Genomic DNA, 17,410 nt, shown 5'->3' with positions numbered 1-17,410 from the left:
GGCCCTACCGGGGGGTGCCGGGGGGCTCCGGGGCGGTACCGATGGGCACAGAGCGGGGAGGTGCCCGGTGGCTGAGGAGGGGTTAACGGGGATTGCCGAGGGTTGCCAAGGCCTTCCAAGGAGTTTCCAGGCAGCGCTCCGGGGGTTATTCCGGCCTGACGGGAGGATTCAGAGCGGAGCCGGCTGTGCCCGGAGGGTATTGAGGGTTCCGGCACCGGGGGGTGCCCGGGGGGTACCGGGCTGTGCCCGGATCTGACTGCTGGGAGGTACCGGGGGGATCGCCGGGGGTTCCAGGGGAGCGCGGGGGTGCCCGGGGGGTACCGGGCTGTGCCCGGATCTGACTGCTGGGGGGTACCGTGGGGATTGCCGGGGGTTCCAGGGGAGCGCGGGGGTGCCCGGGGGGTACCGGGGGTGCCGGAGCGCTCCAGAGCGGTGAGCGGTGTAACGGGGATTGCCGGGGGTAAAACCCCCGCTGGAGGCTCCGGGGGGTAACGGAGGGGTCCGGGGGATGCCGGGGGCCTCTCCCCGGCGCAGGGCGGTACCTGGGCGCCGCCTCACCTGGGGCGGGGCTGGACGGGGCGGGCCCGGCGGGCGGTGACCGGAGCGGCGGCGGCGGCGGCGGAACGGCGGGGCCATGCGGGGGCCGCGCTCCGGGCTCTGCTCTCCGCTCTCCATCCTCACCCTCCTCCTGTCCCCGCTCCTGCCGGCGGCCGCCCTGGCCCCGGGCCCGCCCCGTGTCCTCCCGGGGCCGCTCCCCGCGCCAGGTAACCCGCGCCCTCGGGGATCCCCGCAAAGCTCCGGGGACGGGGATGGAGCCGCCATCGGGGCCGGGATCGGGGCTCCGAGCTCTGGGGAGGGCGGCAGGGATCCCTCACTGCCGGGATCAGGATGGCTTTGCCCCCGGCGGTGGGGCCGCTGCTTTTCGGGAGGTCCCGGCTCTGAGGCTGGAGGGGGGCCCGCAGTGTGGGGCTGTGCCTGGGGCCGGCGGGGCTCCTGTGCCCCCCCAGGGCTGTGGGGCTGTGCCGTGGGGCTCCTGTGCCCCCCCGGGCTGTGGGGCTGTGCCGTGGGGCTCCTGTGCCCCTCCAGGGCTGTGGGGCTGAGCCGTGGGGCTGGCGGTGCCCGTGGGGCTGGCCGTGCCCGTGGGGCTGGCCGTGCCCGTGGGGCTGGCGGTGCCCGTCTGCTCTCAGTGATGCCGCTGCCTTTGGCTCAGCCGTGGGGCAGGGCAGGTCCCCGCCGGGCCGGCGATGGGGCTCGGTGCCCCCGGGCCGCCCCCCCGGCCGCGGGGTGCGGGTTTTGGCCGGTCCGAGGCCGGGGAGGGTCTTGGCGCTCTGCCGGGGCCGCTCCGGGCCCGGTGCCCTCCCGGGGATCGGGAGCGCTGCCGGGGCCGGGCCCGGCTAATGGCCGTGGGAGCGCTTAAAAGCTCCCCTCGGTGCTGAGTGCCAGGGAGGGGCCCCGACCTCCGCCTGCTGCGGGCACCACATCCCGCTTTCACATCCCCTTCCCATCAGCCGAGCCCCTGCCAGGGCTGGGGGGCACTGCCAGGGCTGGGGGGCACTGCCAGGGCTGGGGGGGCACTGCCAGGGCTGGGGGGGCACTGCCAGGGCCGGGGGGCACTGCCAGGGCTGGGGGGCTCTGCCAGGGCTGGGGGGGCTCTGCCAGGGCTGGGGGGGGGCTCTGCCAGGGCTGGGGGGGCTCTGCCAGGGCTGGGGGGCACTGCCAGGGCTGGGGGGCTCTGCCAGGGCTGGGGGGGCTCTGCCAGGGCTGGGGGGGCTCTGCCAGGGCTGGGGGGCTCTGCCAGGGCTGGGGGGGCACTGCCAGGGCTGGGGGGGGGCTCTGCCAGGGCTGGGGGGGGGCGCTCCCAGGACTGGAGATGGGCACAGCCTGGGGCCCCTCCCTGGGCAGCTCACGGCTCCGGCACCGACCTGCGGCTCCACCTGGGCACCCTGCGGGCCCTCCCTCCATGGGGGACCCCCAAGGAGGCGGTGGGGTACCCCTGTACCCGTGGGATGGGGGCTGGGGCTTCCCTGGGCTCACCAGGGTGACCGATACCCGACCAGCCCCATTAAAGTCTCTTATCGCGGCCACGGCGGCGGGAGAGGCCCCGGTGTTGCCCTCGGGGCGCGGTTGTTGCTCCCCAATGGCCCCGCCATCGCCCCTGGGCTCACTCTGTTCAATGTGGAGCAGCCGTGGGGTAAAGCTCCCACCCCACAGCTCTCCCTGCCCCATTCCCCGCCCTCCGCACCCCCCGGGGCTGGCTGAGCCCCGCTAATCCCCTAATCCCTGCCCGGGGGGCCGGGCTGTGTCCGGCACGGGGGATGAGGAGGGGGAGGGACGGTCAGAGCCCAATGGTGTCACCACGGGGGGTTGGGAGCCCCGAGGGGTGACACACCGGGAGGGGCTGGGGCAGGGCTCTGCCCGCTCAGGAATTTCCCATCGTTTGTGAAACAAAGCCGAATCTTCTACTGCGCTCCCGGAGGGCGCCCGGTGTGCCCTGCCCCGCTCCTGGTGTCCTCTCCCCCTCTTCTACCGCCCCTGCCTCACCTCACCTCGGGCTCTGGGGGATTGCGGGGTCCTGGGGCTGTTTGCGGCTCGGGGGTCTCGGGGGGAAGATCCCCCTCATCCCCCTGACCCCTCACTCTCTCAGGGATCTCTGGAGGGCCGTACAGGACGGCGGAGCCCCATGTCGGGGTGCGGGAGGACGGGACCCCCGAGAGGCTCCCGGGGGTGGGCAGGGCGCTCCCTGTGCCCCCCCGAGGTGCTGCTTCCCCCCGGTTTGCCGCTGGCCAGCCACACCCTGCCCCGATTCCTGCAGAGAGCTGGGGCTCCCCGCAGGTAACGCTGCCCCACATCTCCCCCAGCCCCACATCTCCCCCAGCCCCTGCCCCCCAGCCCCTGCTCCCCCAGCCCCTGCTCCCCCAGCCCCACATCTCCCCCGGCCCCTGCTCCCCCAGCCCCTGCTCCCCCTGCCCCTGCCCCCCAGCCCCTGCTCCCCCAGCCCCTGCTCCCCCTGCCCCTGCCCCCCAGCCCCTGCTCCCCCAGCCCCTGCTCCCCCTGCCCCTGCCCCCCAGCCCCTGCTCCCCCTGCCCCTGCCCCCCAGCCCCTGCTCCCCCAGCCCCTGCCCCCCAGCCCCTGCTCCCCCTGCCCCTGCCCCCCAGCCCCTGCTCCCCCAGCCCCTGCCCCCCAGCCCCTGCTCCCCCAGCCCCTGCTCCCCCAGCCCCACATCTCCCCCAGCCTCTGCTCCCCCAGCCCCACATCTCCCCCAGCCCCTGCTCCCCCAGCCCCTGCTCCCCCAGCCCCACATCTCCCCCAGCCCCACATCTCCCCCAGCCCCACATCTCCCCCAGCCCCTGCTCCCCCAGCCCCACATCTCCCCCAGCCTCTGCTCCCCCAGGCAGCTCTGCCCTCACTCATCCCCACCCCACAGGAGCTCCCCAGGGCTCGTGCTGCTCTCAGGAGGCAGAAGAGGGACTGGGTGATCCCCCCCATCAAGGTTCCTGAAAATGAGAGAGGCCCCTTCCCCAAAAAGCTGGTTCAGGTATGAGGCTGGGCACTCTGGGCAGGGGGTGGGGGCTGGGGGTCCATCCCCACTGCAGCGGGGCAGGGTGTGGTGGGGTTGGGGAGACTGACCCCACCCCCTTGGATGTGTCTCCTCCCAGATCAAATCCAACCGGGACAGAGACACCAAGATCTTCTACAGCATCACAGGGCAGGGTGCAGATGCCCCTCCCGAGGGCATCTTCACCATCGAGAAGGAGTCGGGCTGGATGAAAGTGACACAGCCCCTGGACCGGGAGCACATCGACAAGTACCACGTAGGTCCTTGTCTGGGGACACCCAGGGGGATGTTGGGGTGCTCTGCCAGGCCCCCACTCACACCCCACCCCACAGCTCTTCTCTCACGCCGTGTCTGAGAATGGGAAGCCAGTGGAGGAGCCAATGGAGATCATCGTGACAGTGACAGACCAGAATGACAACAAGCCCCAGTTCACACAGGAGGTGTTCAGGGGTTCTGTGCCAGAGGGGGCTCTGCCAGGTAGGACCCTGTGCCTTGGGGAACCTTTGCATCCCATCAGCCATATTCCTTGGGCACAGCCCTGGCACTGCCCCCACAGCATCCCACTTACCTGGCCATCCACATCCCCAGGCACCTCCATCATGCAGGTGACAGCCACAGATGCAGATGATGCAGTGGAGTCCTACAATGGTGTCATTGCCTACTCCATCCTCAGCCAGGAGCCCCGGGAGCCCCATCCGCAGATGTTCACTGTCAACCGGGCCACTGGCACCCTCAGTGTCATTGCCAGCGGCCTCGACCGGGAGGTGGGCTCTGCAGCACTGTGGGGCAGGGGTCCCAGCCCCAGGCAGGGCTGACAGGATGTCTGTCTGTCTGTCTGTCTGTCTGTCTGTCTGTCCACCACAGCGTGTGCGGGAGTACACCCTGACCGTGCAGGCAGCTGACCTGGATGGCGATGGACTGACCACCACAGCACTGGCCGTCATCGAGATCGCTGATGTCAATGACAACGCCCCCGAGTTTGACCCCAAAACGGTAATGTGGGCCCCCCTCCTGGGTGTGGGCCTCCCTGGTGCCCGCTGAGCCGCGGTGCTGAGGGTGTCCCTGACCCGCAGTACGAGGCGGCCGTGCCGGAGAACGTGGCCGGGCGGGAGGTGGCCCGGCTGGCTGTCACCGACCTGGACGAGCCCGGCATGCCGGCGTGGAGAGCTGTCTACTCCATCCTGCGTGGCAATGACGGGGGTGCCTTTGCCATCACCACCGACCCTGCCACCAACGAGGGCATCCTCCGCACCGCCAAGGTCTGTGTCACCCCGTGTCACCCCATCGCTGCCCGCAGTGGGGATCTGCCTGTCCTGGGCTCACTGCCCGCGTCTCTCCCTCTCCCAGGGTCTGGACTACGAGGCCCAGCAGCAGTTTGTGCTCCACGTGGCAGTGGCCAACGAGGTCCCCTTTGTTGTGAAGCTGCCGATGGCCACTGCTACGGTGACAGTCACTGTGGAGGATGTCAATGAGCCCCCGGTGTTTGTGCCACCGGTGCAGCTGGCCACGGTGTCAGAGGATGTGCCCCCAGGGCAGACCCTCGCCACCTGCACAGCCCAGGACCCTGACAAGGCACAGGGACAGAGGATCAAGTGAGCAGGGACAGGGCTGGTTTGGAGGTTTGAGGGGTCTCTGCTGCTCCCTGCCACAGGACCATCCCCCCTGTGCCCCCCAGGTACGTGGTGGGGCACGACCCGGCGGGCTGGCTGGCTGTGCACCCCGAGAATGGCCTGGTGACTGCACAGGACTACCTGGACCGCGAGTCCCCTTTCGTCAAGAACAGCACCTACGTGGCCATGCTGCTGGCTGTGGATGATGGTGAGGGACATGAAAGGGCCCTTGTTCCCCCTCCCGCGTGAGGGGCACATGCTGCCATCACCAGGAAACACATCCCTGCTCCAGCAGGGAGCAGTGCGGGGGCTGCTTGGCCCCACCCCTGCCCGGGGCACCCAAACCCCACGAGGATCCTGAGTTTGGGACTCCCCCCTCCAGCATCACTCCTCGCTGTTCCCACCCTTGCCCAGAGAGTCTCTGTCCTTGGGAAAGTCTTGGATTTGAGGCTCCCCCTGTCCCCGTGTCTGCTCATGTCCCCATGACAGCCCTGGATTTGGGTGCCCTCTCCATAATTTTCCCCACCAGGCTCACCGCCGGCCACGGGCACGGGCACGCTGCTCCTCACCCTGCTCGATGTGAACGACAACGGCCCCGAGGCTGAGCCACGGGACATCACTGTGTGCCAGCGCAGCCCCCAGCCCCAGCTCCTCACCATCACCGACCGGGACCTGCCCCCCAACACCGGCCCCTTCCGTGCCGAGCTCGCCCACGGCTCGGGGGACAGCTGGGCTGTGGAGGTGGGGGACACAGGTACTGCACTGGGGCTGAACATAATGTGGGGGGTCCTTGGCAGGGGCAGCTGTGCCATGGCTGCATTCCTGGTGCATCATCCATGAGCCCCCAATCTCACACAGGTGACACAGTGACACTGCAGCTGGTGGCACCGCTGGAGCCGGACACCTACAGTGTGTACCTGCGGCTGCTGGACCAGCCGGGCAGAGCCCAAGTGACCATTGTCACCGCACGGGTCTGTGCCTGTGAGGGGCTGGCACAGGGCTGTCCCCAGAGACCCCAGCCTGTCACCGCCCTGCCCTTCGTCCTCGCCACCCTGGGGGCGTTACTGGCCCTGCTGCGTGAGTGGAGATCCTGGGGCTGCTGGGGCTGTAGGGACACCCCACACTGGGGGACACATGTCCCTGCTGATGGCGCTCTTCCCCCCCAGTCATCCTGCTGCTGCTGCTGCTCTTTGTGAGGAGGAGGAAGGTGACAAAGGAGCCGCTGCTGCTGCCCGAAGATGACACGAGGGACAACATCTTCTACTACGGGGAGGAGGGCGGCGGCGAGGAGGACCAGGTGTGTGTGGGGGTCAGGGATCTGGTGACAAAGTGGGCAACCTGACACTGCTCCCTCCACGTGTGTGTGTCCCCAGAACTACGACCTGCGGCAGCTGCACCGGGGGCTGGACGCCCGGCCCGAGGTGACCCGCAATGACGTGGCCCCCCCGCTGATGGCGGCCCCCCAGTACCGGCCCCGCCCCGCCAACCCCGATGAGATCGGGAACTTCATCGACGAGGTGAGCCCTTGATCCAGGTGCTGACACATCCCTGCCACGCCAGCGCAGGGGACACAGGCACTGACCCCTCTGTCCTCCCCCAGAACCTGAAGGCGGCCGACACGGACCCCACGGCCCCTCCCTACGACTCTCTGCTGGTGTTTGACTACGAGGGCAGCGGCTCGGAGGCCACCTCGCTCAGCTCCCTCAACTCCTCCGCCTCCGACGGCGACCAGGACTACGACTACCTCAACGACTGGGGCGGCCGCTTCCGCAAGCTGGCCGAGCTCTACGGCGGCGGCGAGGAGGACGATTAGGGACCCCCAGCCCGCTGCTGTCCCTGCCTTATTGCTGCTTTTGTGCCTTGGGGGTTCCCCCTGCCAGGCCCCCCACCCCAGCGCAGCCCCCTCACCTCCTCGCCTGCGTTTTTGTGGTTATTATCTATTTTTTAAGGTATGGAATGATGGCGTGTGATGCTGCGGACAAGGGGATGGGAGCTGGGTCAGTTTTAATAAAGGATTTGGTTTTTTTAGATGTTCCAGGCTCTGTGTCACTTTGTGCCCTGGAGAGCAGTGCTGTCCCCAGCCCTGCAGTGACCCCTCCCCAGCCCTGTCCCCCCTTACCCACTGCAGTGTGGATGGAACCTGTGGCACAGCTGCAATGTCATCCATGCAGGGGCAGTGCCCATGTACCCCCCCAAGGGTGTCCTTGTCCCCAGGGGGGGCTGATGGGCATGGCCTGGCCACTAACTGCCAATCTGTCCTTCATGGGCATTCCTGGTCCTAAATCCCTCCTGGGCAGCCCTGCCACCCCCAGGCTGCCACCCCAGCCCCCTGAGAGGACCATGGGTGCTAGCAGGGCTGGGCACAGCAGCCTCTGGCTCTGGGGGTCTCCCACTGGCTCCAGGATCAGCTCCTGGCAGGCATGGGAGTGGGGCAGCTGATGGTATCCCTTTCCATAGGGTCTCTCCCAGCTGTGCTGTGCTTTGGGACAGAGGGGTATAGGGTAAGCTGGGGACTGCAGTGCCTGAGGGGCCCTTCCTCCCTGGGTACAATGTTTGTCCCCCTCCACAGAGCTGGAATTTGTGGGGCCATGGCATGGGGACACCCTGGGGTGCTCCTGTGTCCTGCCACCCACCAACAGCCCCTGCTCCCACTGCCCTGCACGGGAGAGGCAGGGAAAGCACAAGGGCTGTGGGATGGGAATACCAGGGGCAGGGGAGCCGGGGGAACCCGGGATGGACAGAACACCAGGGGTGTTGAGGGGGCTGGTGGGCACTGGGGGCTGAAAGGGTAACGGAGGGTACCACGGAAGAAGAACCACAGCAGCACCGTGGGGGATTCCGGGAATACCGGACGTCAAAGACTACCGGGAATACCGGGAATTTCGGGATGCCGGGTGCGGGCGGGACGGGACCGCCTCCCATCAGGGCGGGACGGGACGGGACGGGGCGGGTCCCAGCAGGGTCCACACCTGCAGGAGGGACAGGGAGGGCACCGGACGCACCTGCGGCTCGGTGGCGGCAGCGCCCGTTCCCTCCTCCGGCAGCACCCGGCACCGGCGATGGGGCGGCGGGCGGGCTGCTCGGCCCCGCTCTGTCTCCTCTTGCTCCTGCTCCAGGTGAGGCACAGAGGGGGCTGGCAGGACCCTGCCCGGGGCAGCGGGGCCGTGCTGGGGGCCCTGGCCGGTACTAACGCCTCTCTCCGGGCAGTGCGGGCAGCGGGCAGCGTCCTGCCGCCGCGGATTCACCACCGGGACCTTCACCCTGGCCGTGCCCCGGGACAGCGTGGAGGCGGGACAGGCTCTGGGGCGAGGTAAGGACTGGGGACACAGCTGGGTGTGGAGGACGGGGATGGGGCTGTGGGGACAGGGGGGTGTGCGGGACAGGGGTGGGCAATGGGGATATAAAGACAGCTCTGTGCCTGAGCGGTGCTGTGGTGGCCACGGGGATGGGACAGTGGGGACAGTGGGGATGGTGCCATGGGGATGGCGCTGTGGCGGTGGGGACAGTGCTGTGGCGGTGGGGACAGTGCTGTGGCAGTGGGGACGGCGCTGTGGCAGTGGGGATGGCACTGTGGCAGTGCGGATGGTGCCATGCGGATGGTGCCATGGGGATGGTGCCATGGGGATGGCACTATGGCAGTGGGGACAGTGCTGTGGTGGCAGGTGGCATGGGGGACAGGACAGAGCCTGCTGTGTCCACAGGCAGCGGTGGGCACAGGGAGGGCCCCGGCGGCCCCAGCACAGGCAGCACAGGGGACGCGCGGGGGCAGCGGGGCCGCTCCCCGGGGCGCGCCGGCGAGGGCGGCGCTGACTCAGGCACCGCAGACCTGTCGGGACCGGCAGGTTTGGGGTGTGGGGCGAGCCTGCCCTGCCCCGTGCCTCGCCTGCGTTCACCGGGCTGAGCCCCCCTTTGCACCCCCAGGGCAGCTCCTGGCGTGGGGATGAGCACCAGGATGGGCTCTGGGCTCTTGGGGATGTTGGTGTCCCCCTGTGTTGGCACTAAAGCTGCGTTCTGGAGTGGAAAGGGGGCACTGGGGACCTGCTGCCACTCTGGAGCCCCCAGAAGGGACTCTGTGGCTGTCACCAGTCAATGGCTGAGAGTGGTGCTGGCAGTGCAGGGTGTGCCAGGCTGGGCACAGAACTGGGGCACTGAGCACCCAGCGCTGCACCAGCGGCTCCCAGACACCCCCAGCTCTGTAACGGCTCCACTTGGGAGAGCCAGGGATTGGACCCTGCCCCAACCCCAGGAATTGTGTTTGTTTGCCTTGTGGTTGATCATTAACCGTGCAGAAGCAATGTCCATCAGGGCTGGGCCTGATACCCCGATACCAGGGTGACGGCAGCCTGTGACTTTCCTGCAGCACCGAGACCTGCTGGAATTCCTCTATCGTGGCACCAGCACTTTCAGTTTTGGGTTGTGGGCACAGCCAGGGCGTGGGAGGGAGGAAGGAAGAAGGACCATCTGCCCTTGAGGCCCGTGTGGCACCTTGTGGTGACTCACAGCTGTGTCACAGCAATGCCAGCCGTGGGGTGGCCGAGCCTGGGGGGTGCCAGGCCACGTCGGGTCACAGAGCACCCCAAAGCTTGCAGCAGGCTCCCAAACCGGCCTGTAATTAGCCCGATGAGTTGAGCGCGGTGTTTTCCCTCCAGCAGGCCCAGGCAGGCCCTGCACGGCGCCGGGTGGAGAACAACAACACCTGCGTGGGGGCTGCGGCACCGCCGGGCTCTGCTGCTGGGCCGGGGGGCTCTGGGGGGCTCTGGGGGGTGCTGGGGATGTGCTGGGGGCTGTGACAGTCCCCCCCGTCAGCCCTGGGTGGAGAAACCTCGAGAGTCTGAAGTCACAGCGAAACTGGGGTGACGTCAGCGGGATGTGTCACCCATAGCACCTTCACCCCGGGGTGAGCCCCCTGCCCTGGCACAGCCCCGTGTGTGCTGTGCACGTGCTGGTGGCTCTGCAGGGGTGGTGACACCCTGCCCTGCCTGTGCCCAGCCCCACTGAGACCCCACAGGACATGAGGTGGCTTTGGGGGGCTGCCCTGGGCTCAGCCCCACACCATGGGGGCTGTACTGGTTGTCCCAGTGCCCTGTAGGCGGTGGTGGGGGGCACTGAAGGGGGGGGATCCCCCTGTGGGACTCCCTGAGCTCTTCTCTTCCCCCACCCCCATCATTCCCAGGAGAGGGCCCCCCTTGCACCCCCCCAGCTCCCAGCCCTGCAGGGAGAGGAGCGCTGGGCCAGCCCTCCTTCAGCCAAGCTGGAAAAACAGGTTGTGCACGGCCAGGTGTGAAGGGGGGAGTTGGGAGCGGAGAGAGCGGGAAGGAGGGAGGGAGTTCTGAGCCCTCCTTGAACCCAGCGCGGGCTGAGCCCGGAGCACTCATCGCACCCATGGCGGGGCTGGGGGCTCCGTGCCGCCCCTCGCTGTCCCCACCGGCCCCGTGCCACGGCCAGGGCCAGCACTGCGGCTTGGCCCGCGGCTCCTCTCCTTCCCCGCCCGCCCCGGCACGTCCCTGCCCGGCCGGCCCCACCGGCTCCCCCAGCCCTGCCCTGCCCGGGGGTCCCGCCGTGGGGCTGGGGCTGGGCCGGGCTGGCATCGCTCCTGCTGGGCTGAGCGGGGGCACCGCGATGGGCAGGGGGGCAGAGATTGCTCCCCCTCCATCCCACTGCCACCCCGGATTCCTGGGCTGCTCGTGGGCTGATGTCACCCCGGGGGCTCCGTTCCCCCCGCCCACCTTTCCCGGGGCGGCGGTGGCACTGCTGGCTCCAGCAGCTCTGCCCAGACAAAGGCTGTTTGTCCGGGAGCTCGGCCCGGCTCATGTGATGCCGGCTGACCAATGCCTCGTGGTGCCACAGCTCTGCTGCACCCAGCCAGGGCCAGGCTAGTGACACAGGGACCCGCCTGCCCCCTGTCCCCGGGGTTGGGGGTCTCAGAGGTACCTGGGCAGGTTGAGAGGGGCCTGGCTTCCAGGGCACTGGGTGCCAGTGCAGTGAGTGATTGCTGCACTTGTTTTTATTGGAAAAGCAGCTGCAGGAGCATGAGCACAGTGGTGGTGTCGCCCCTGATTTTGTCGCTTTCCAATGTTTGAACCTTTGCAGCCTGATTCTCACGCTGCTTGATGTAAACAATGTGTATTCTTAGAATTTATCTGTTTGTTTTGCATAGTTGTTCTCTGAGAGGTGAACTTGGTTGAAAGTAAGAGTGACCAATCAGGCTGCAAAGGTTCAAACATTTGAAAGGGAGAGAATCAGGGGCGACATGGTGGTGACATGCCACGCCTGGGGACGTGCTGTGCCACAGGGATACACCCATATGGGGATGTGCCGTGCCTGGTGCCATGCCATACATGGTGCTGGGGACATGCTGTGCTAGGTGCCACTTCCCCATTGTCACTGTCTGGCAGGGATCCTGTGGCACAGTAGGTCCTGCCGTGTCCCATCCTGCACCAAAGCCAGGGCAGGGATGTACCTTGTGCCCAGGACGGAATCCTGGCAGGGCATGTGTCACTGTGTGTGGAGCATCCCCAGCACTGCTGGGACCCCACACCTCAGGCTGCTGGGGCGTGGCTGTGCTGTGTGTGCCCACGTCCCCAGAGCCCTCTGCCACTCAGTCTCCTGTCCCCAGTGAGCTTTGAGGACTGTGGCGAGGCGCGCCGTTCCGCCATCCTCCCGGACGACAGGCGCTTCAAGGTGAGCAGGGATGGCACCGTCTCTGCCACCCGGCCCCTGCAGCTCCAGCAGAGGGAGATCACCTTTGCCCTGCACACCTGGGACGCCGTGGGCAAGAAGCATTTAGCCAGGGTGACCCTGCACCCCCGCCGGCGGCACCAGCAGCAACACAACAAGGGGATGCAGCAGGTAAAGAAGCACAGACCCGCTCCCTGGGGTCACAGCAGCCACTGTCCTTGGTGCAGGGGGCTCAGCAGGGTGCTGGCACTGAGCAGAGCCACTGTCCCAAACAGGAAATAGTACCTGATGTGCTGATCTTCCCGGAGCGCGGACACGGCCTCCGGCGGCAGAAGAGGGACTGGGTCATCCCCCCCATCAACTGCCCTGAGAATGAGCGAGGGCCCTTCCCCAAGAACCTGGTGCAGGTATGTGTCCCCATAGGGGACAGGCTGAGTCCTCAGAGTGCTGGGACATGTCTCCACCTCCTTCTTCCTGCTTTGCTGCCAGATCAAATCCAACAAGGACAAGGAGACCAAGGTTTTCTACAGCATCACAGGGCAGGGAGCAGACACCATTCCCGTGGGTGTCTTCACCATCGAGCGGGAGACGGGGTGGCTGAAGGTGACAAAACCCCTGGACCGTGAGGAGAAGGATAAATATGTGGTGAGTGAGGGGGCACCTGTGGCGGGATGGGGACAGTCCCAGGGACTGCACAGACACTGAGTGTGCCCTTGCAGCTCTACTCCCACGCCGTGTCAGCCAACGGGCAGCCCGTGGAGGATCCCATGGAGATCATCATCACTGTCACTGACCAGAACGACAACCGGCCCGTCTTCACCCAGAAAGTCTTTTATGGCCGAATTGAGGAGAACGCAAAGCCGGGTACGTGGGGGGCTCTGAGCTGGGACCACGCAGAGCCCTGGGTGGGAGCGGTGCTGGGGTGTCTGGTGGATTCTGTCCCATCACTAAAATCCCCCTGGCTTGTCCCCATGTCCAGGCACACCTGTGATGACCGTGAGCGCTACGGATGCGGATGATGCCATCAATGTGAACAACGGCATCATCGCCTACTCCATCCTCAGCGAGGAGCCCAAGGGTGCACAGACCATGTTCACCATGAATGCCGAGAAGGGCATCATCAGTGTCATTGGCACAGGACTGGACCGGGAGGTGGGCACCTTGCTATGGCCCAAGGGAACCACAATGGCCCATGGCTACTCCACAGTGGGATGTGCCACGGCGAGAAAGGGATACCGGAGCCTTGGGGTCCATCTGGTTTTGGGATGTGCTATCCATGGGTCTCTGTCCCTGGCTGTAGTGGTGTCTGCAGCCTTGAGCCCACCAGGAGCTGTGCTGGGGACACTCCAGGGACCTCCAGTTCTGCTGAGCCCTGGAGTGGGTGCAGTGCCAGCCCTTTGGGTGGGCATCTGGGACATTGGCTGCCTCTGTGCAAGCAGGGAACAGCGAGGCTGGAGAAGGGTGGAGGAGCAGGCAGGTGGTGCCTGGAGGAAGGGAACACCCCAGTCTCCACCCCAGCCCTAACTGGGGTGATTTTGCTCTGCAGACCACTCCCAACTACACGCTGATCATCCAGGCTGCAGACCAGGAGGGCATGGGCCTGACCAACACCGCCACCGCCATCATCCAAGTCACTGATGCCAATGACAACCCTCCCATCTTCGACCCCAACATGGTACCACCCAGCCCCAGCCACTGCCCTTCCTGGGCATCGTGGCACAGGCCCCCACCTGGGGTGCCTGGGGCCACACAGGTGACTGTCCTTGTCCCATCTTGCAGTATGAGAACTCAGTGGATGAGAATGAGGTGGGCGTGCTGGTGGCCCGGCTGCATGTGACAGACCAGGACCTGCCAGACTCCCCGGCCTGGCACGCCGTCTACCACATCCAGAGCGGGGACCCCAAGGGTGAATTCGAGATCACCACCGACCCCAAAACTAATGATGGGCTCCTGAAAACTGCCAAGGTGAGTGCTGCTGCTTCACGGCTGCCTCAGCACCAGCTGACTCCCTGCTGGCACTACCCGGCTTCTCTCCCACCCGCAGGGCCTGGATTATGAGACCCAGAGGCGGTACATGCTCGTGGTGTCAGTGGAGAACGAGGCCCCCTTCACCGTGACCCTGAAAACTTCCACAGCCTCTGTCCTGGTGGTGGTCAGGGACGTGAATGAAGCCCCCGTCTTCATACCCCCAGACAAGAAGGTGGAGGTGATGGAGGATGTGCCAGTGGGATACCAGGTCACCTCCTACACAGCCCAGGACCCCGACAAGGACCAGAACCAGAAAATAACGTGAGTGGAGGGTGATGGTGGTGGGGGCTTTGCTGAGGTGTCTGCCCTGCACCGTGTGCCCCTTCCTCTCCTCCTGCTGACCACTGGCTGCCCCCAGGTATCGCATGGGCAGTGACCCTGCGGGGTGGTTGGACATTGACCCTGAGAACGGCATCATCACGGCAGCCCAGCCCCTGGACCGGGAGTCGGCTCATGCCTTCAATGGCACCTACAAGGCCATCGTCCTGGCCGTGGACAACGGTGAGGGTGGCCAACTGCTGCCCCCCTGCCCACCTCCATGTCCCCCCCGTGGGCTCCAGGCCCCTCCCTGGGTGCCTCGCTGACTCTCAGTCCCACAGGGTCACCACACGATGCCACCGGCACGGGGACGCTGGTCCTCCTGCTTCAGGATGTGAACGACAACGGGCCCGTGCCAGAGCCCCGGAGCTTTGACATCTGCAGCCGGCAGCCTGAGGAGCAGAGGCTGAAGATCATTGACAAGGACCTGCCCCCCAACACCTACCCCTTCAAGGCAGAGCTGATGCATGGCTCCAGCAGCAACTGGACTGTCCACTTGGAGAATCCAGGTGGGTGCCACCTGCTCTGGTGCTGGGCCCTCCAGGCTGGGGACCTGCCACTGGGCAAAGTCCTGTTCCAGTTCCTAAACCAGAGCTGGGAAAGGGGCTGGAGCACCAGGAGTGGCTGAGGGAGCTGGGGAGGTTCAGGAGGGAACTTCTTGTTCTCCACAACTCCCTGGCAAGAGGGTGCAGCTAGGTGAGGGTCAGGATCTGCTCCTAAGGGACAGGACAAGGGGAAAGAACCTCCAATTGTGTGCCAGGAAAGAGTTAGGCTGGATATTGGGGAAAATTCATTCATGGAAAGAGTGGTCAGGCATTGGAACAGGCTACCCAGGACAGTGGAGAAGCGCCCATCCCTGGAGGGATTTAAGAGCTGTGTGACTATGGCACTTGGGGAAATGGGTCAGGGGTGCTCTGGCAATGCTGGGGGATAGCTGGACCTCAATAACCTTGGAGAACATCTTCAACCCAAATGATTCTGTGGTTCACCAAGACTATGTGGTGCTGAAGATGAAGAGGGAGCTGGAGCCAGGCGAGTACAGTATCTTCCTGAAGCTGCTGGATAATCAGAACAAGGAGCAGATCACACCAGTGCGGGCCCAGGTGTGCAGCTGTGAGGGGCCAGCCAAGAACTGTGAGCGGCGAGCCTACATCTCCGGGGGCATGGGCGTGCCCGCCATCCTGGGCATCCTGGGGGGCATCCTGGCACTGCTCAGTGAGTACCCAGGGACGGGGCTGGGAGGGACAGAGTGCAGGTCACCCTCTCCCTGCTGCCCTGACAGCCCATCCCTGTGCCTGCAGTCCTCCTGCTGCTGCTGCTGCTCTTCGTAAGGAGGAGGAAGGTGGTGAAGGAACCGCTGCTCCCACCCGAGGATGACATGAGGGACAACGTGTACCACTATGACGAGGAGGGCGGTGGCGAGGAGGACCAGGTGGGATGGCCCTGCCTGTGCTGGCACCACAAGTGGCAGTGGTGGCAGTGCCCATGGTTGTCCTTCAAGCTTTGACTCCTCCTGTCCCTCCAGGACTATGACCTGAGCCAGCTGCACCGGGGGCTGGACGCCCGGCCCGAGGTGATCCGCAATGACGTGGCCCCCCCGCTGATGGCGGCCCCCCAGTACCGGCCCCGCCCCGCCAACCCCGATGAGATCGGGAACTTCATCGACGAGGTGAGCCCTTGATCCAGGTGCTGACACATCCCTGCCACGCCAGCGCAGGGGACACAGGCACTGACCCCTCTGTCCTCCCCCAGAACCTGAAGGCGGCCGACACGGACCCCACGGCCCCTCCCTACGACTCTCTGCTGGTGTTTGACTACGAGGGCAGCGGCTCGGAGGCCACCTCGCTCAGCTCCCTCAACTCCTCCGCCTCCGACGGCGACCAGGACTACGACTACCTCAACGACTGGGGCGGCCGCTTCCGCAAGCTGGCCGAGCTCTACGGCGGCGGCGAGGAGGACGATTAGGGACCCCCCAGCCCGCTGCTGCCACCTCATTTCATCCCTCTGGACTCACGGTGGTCTCTGGCCAAGGTGGCCAAACCCCCTCCAACACCTCCTGAACCCTGTACTCACGTCTCCATCACTGAGAGCAGCTCAGGCTTGCTGGGGATGGGGGGTTTTGGGGTATTCTGGGTGTTTCCTGGCCCCCTTGGCTCCAGGGTATGGAACAGTTTAGTCCATTCCCCATCCTGGGGCTCAGGTGCTCCCAGCTGTGGGGGGCAGGATTAGGTCCTTCTTCCCTTTTCAAGAGGGGGAAAAAGGCTTTCTCTCTGGCACTCTCCAAAATACCTCGTGCTTCCAGCCCGACACAGGCTCAGATTGTGGACCTGATGTTGGGACAGTGCGATGGGGCACGCCATCAATACAGACCAAAGATGCACCGTCACAGGGAAATGTATTTACTACTCTATGTACAGGCAGATTTGTATTTTTCTGTATCTCAGATTATGGTTTGATTTCCTCCTATGTCGTACTGGATGTAATTAGTGTGCAGGCATTCCAAGGTGCTTTCCAAAATCAAACGGCTTTCCCAAAATCCTGACGGCTGTTAAGCTGTCGTACTGGTTTGTATTTTTTATCATGGGAAAACAGCGGAACCCAAGTGTTGATTGCATGGTTTTTATATGAAATGGAAATAATAAATTCTTTTAAGAAAACCAAACCGCTTTTGTGTGCATGAGGCTCTGCTGGTGCTCGAAGGCTTTACCTGCTGCACAGGTGTGGCCACGGCCACTCCTACAGGGCAAGCAAACAATCCCAATTATGGAAGGGTTTGAGCAGGGACACCTTCCCCTAGCCCAGGTTCTTCCAAGCCCTGTCCAACCTGGCCTTGGACCCTTCCAGGGATGGGGCAGCCACAGCCGCTCTGGGCAAGTGATCACCACCTTGATCTCATCTTTCAAATCAGAAGGATCCCTTCGCAATATCGCATCTCACGCTCCCCTGTGGCAGAGAGAAGCCCTTTCCCGGTCCCATCCCCCCGCCCCGTGTCCCCTGTCCCCCCGCCCCGTGTCCCCTGTCCCCCCGCCCCGTGTCCCCTGTCCCGCCTCGTGTCCCCTGTCCCCCCCGCCCTGTGTCCCCTGTCCCTCCGCCCCGTGTCCCCTGTCCCCCCCCCCGTGTCCCCCGTCCCGCCCCGGCCCGACCTCCCCAAGATGGCGGCAATAGCTCGGCCCCTCCCCTGACGCGCCCTCCCCAAGATGGCGGCGGGCTGAGGCCCCGC

General features: G+C 65.7%; 2 protein-coding genes across 2 annotated transcripts; both read left to right on the top strand.

Moving 5' to 3' along the window:
- Positions 1-634: 634 nt before the first annotated feature.
- CDH3 (cadherin 3) lies at positions 635-7,125 on the top strand (the record flags this gene model as incomplete). Its single annotated transcript, XM_083870226.1, has 15 exons — positions 635-764; positions 2,645-2,832; positions 3,425-3,535; positions 3,657-3,812; positions 3,889-4,033; positions 4,145-4,320; positions 4,421-4,549; positions 4,630-4,815; positions 4,904-5,148; positions 5,232-5,374; positions 5,696-5,920; positions 6,025-6,243; positions 6,333-6,463; positions 6,540-6,683; positions 6,767-7,125. The coding sequence occupies 15 exons, from the start codon at positions 635-637 to the stop codon at positions 6,977-6,979; spliced, it is 2,541 nt and encodes an 846-aa protein (XP_083726352.1). The 3' UTR covers positions 6,980-7,125.
- Positions 7,126-8,177: 1,052 nt separating this feature from the next.
- On the top strand, positions 8,178-16,846 carry CDH1 (cadherin 1). The gene is made up of 16 exons (XM_083870225.1): positions 8,178-8,282; positions 8,374-8,476; positions 11,783-12,015; positions 12,120-12,251; positions 12,334-12,489; positions 12,564-12,708; positions 12,824-12,996; positions 13,391-13,519; positions 13,624-13,809; positions 13,889-14,133; positions 14,231-14,373; positions 14,472-14,699; positions 15,184-15,405; positions 15,492-15,622; positions 15,716-15,859; positions 15,943-16,846. Exons 1-16 carry the CDS (start codon positions 8,226-8,228, stop codon positions 16,153-16,155), a joined length of 2,640 nt encoding a protein of 879 aa, XP_083726351.1. The 5' UTR covers positions 8,178-8,225; the 3' UTR covers positions 16,156-16,846.
- The last annotated feature ends 564 nt before the right edge of the window (positions 16,847-17,410 follow it).

The sequence above is a fragment of the Zosterops lateralis genome, assembly GCF_965231275.1.
Source record: "Zosterops lateralis genome assembly, chromosome: 12".
NCBI lineage: Eukaryota > Metazoa > Chordata > Aves > Passeriformes > Zosteropidae > Zosterops > Zosterops lateralis.
This window is presented reverse-complemented; position numbering and strand designations above follow the sequence as displayed.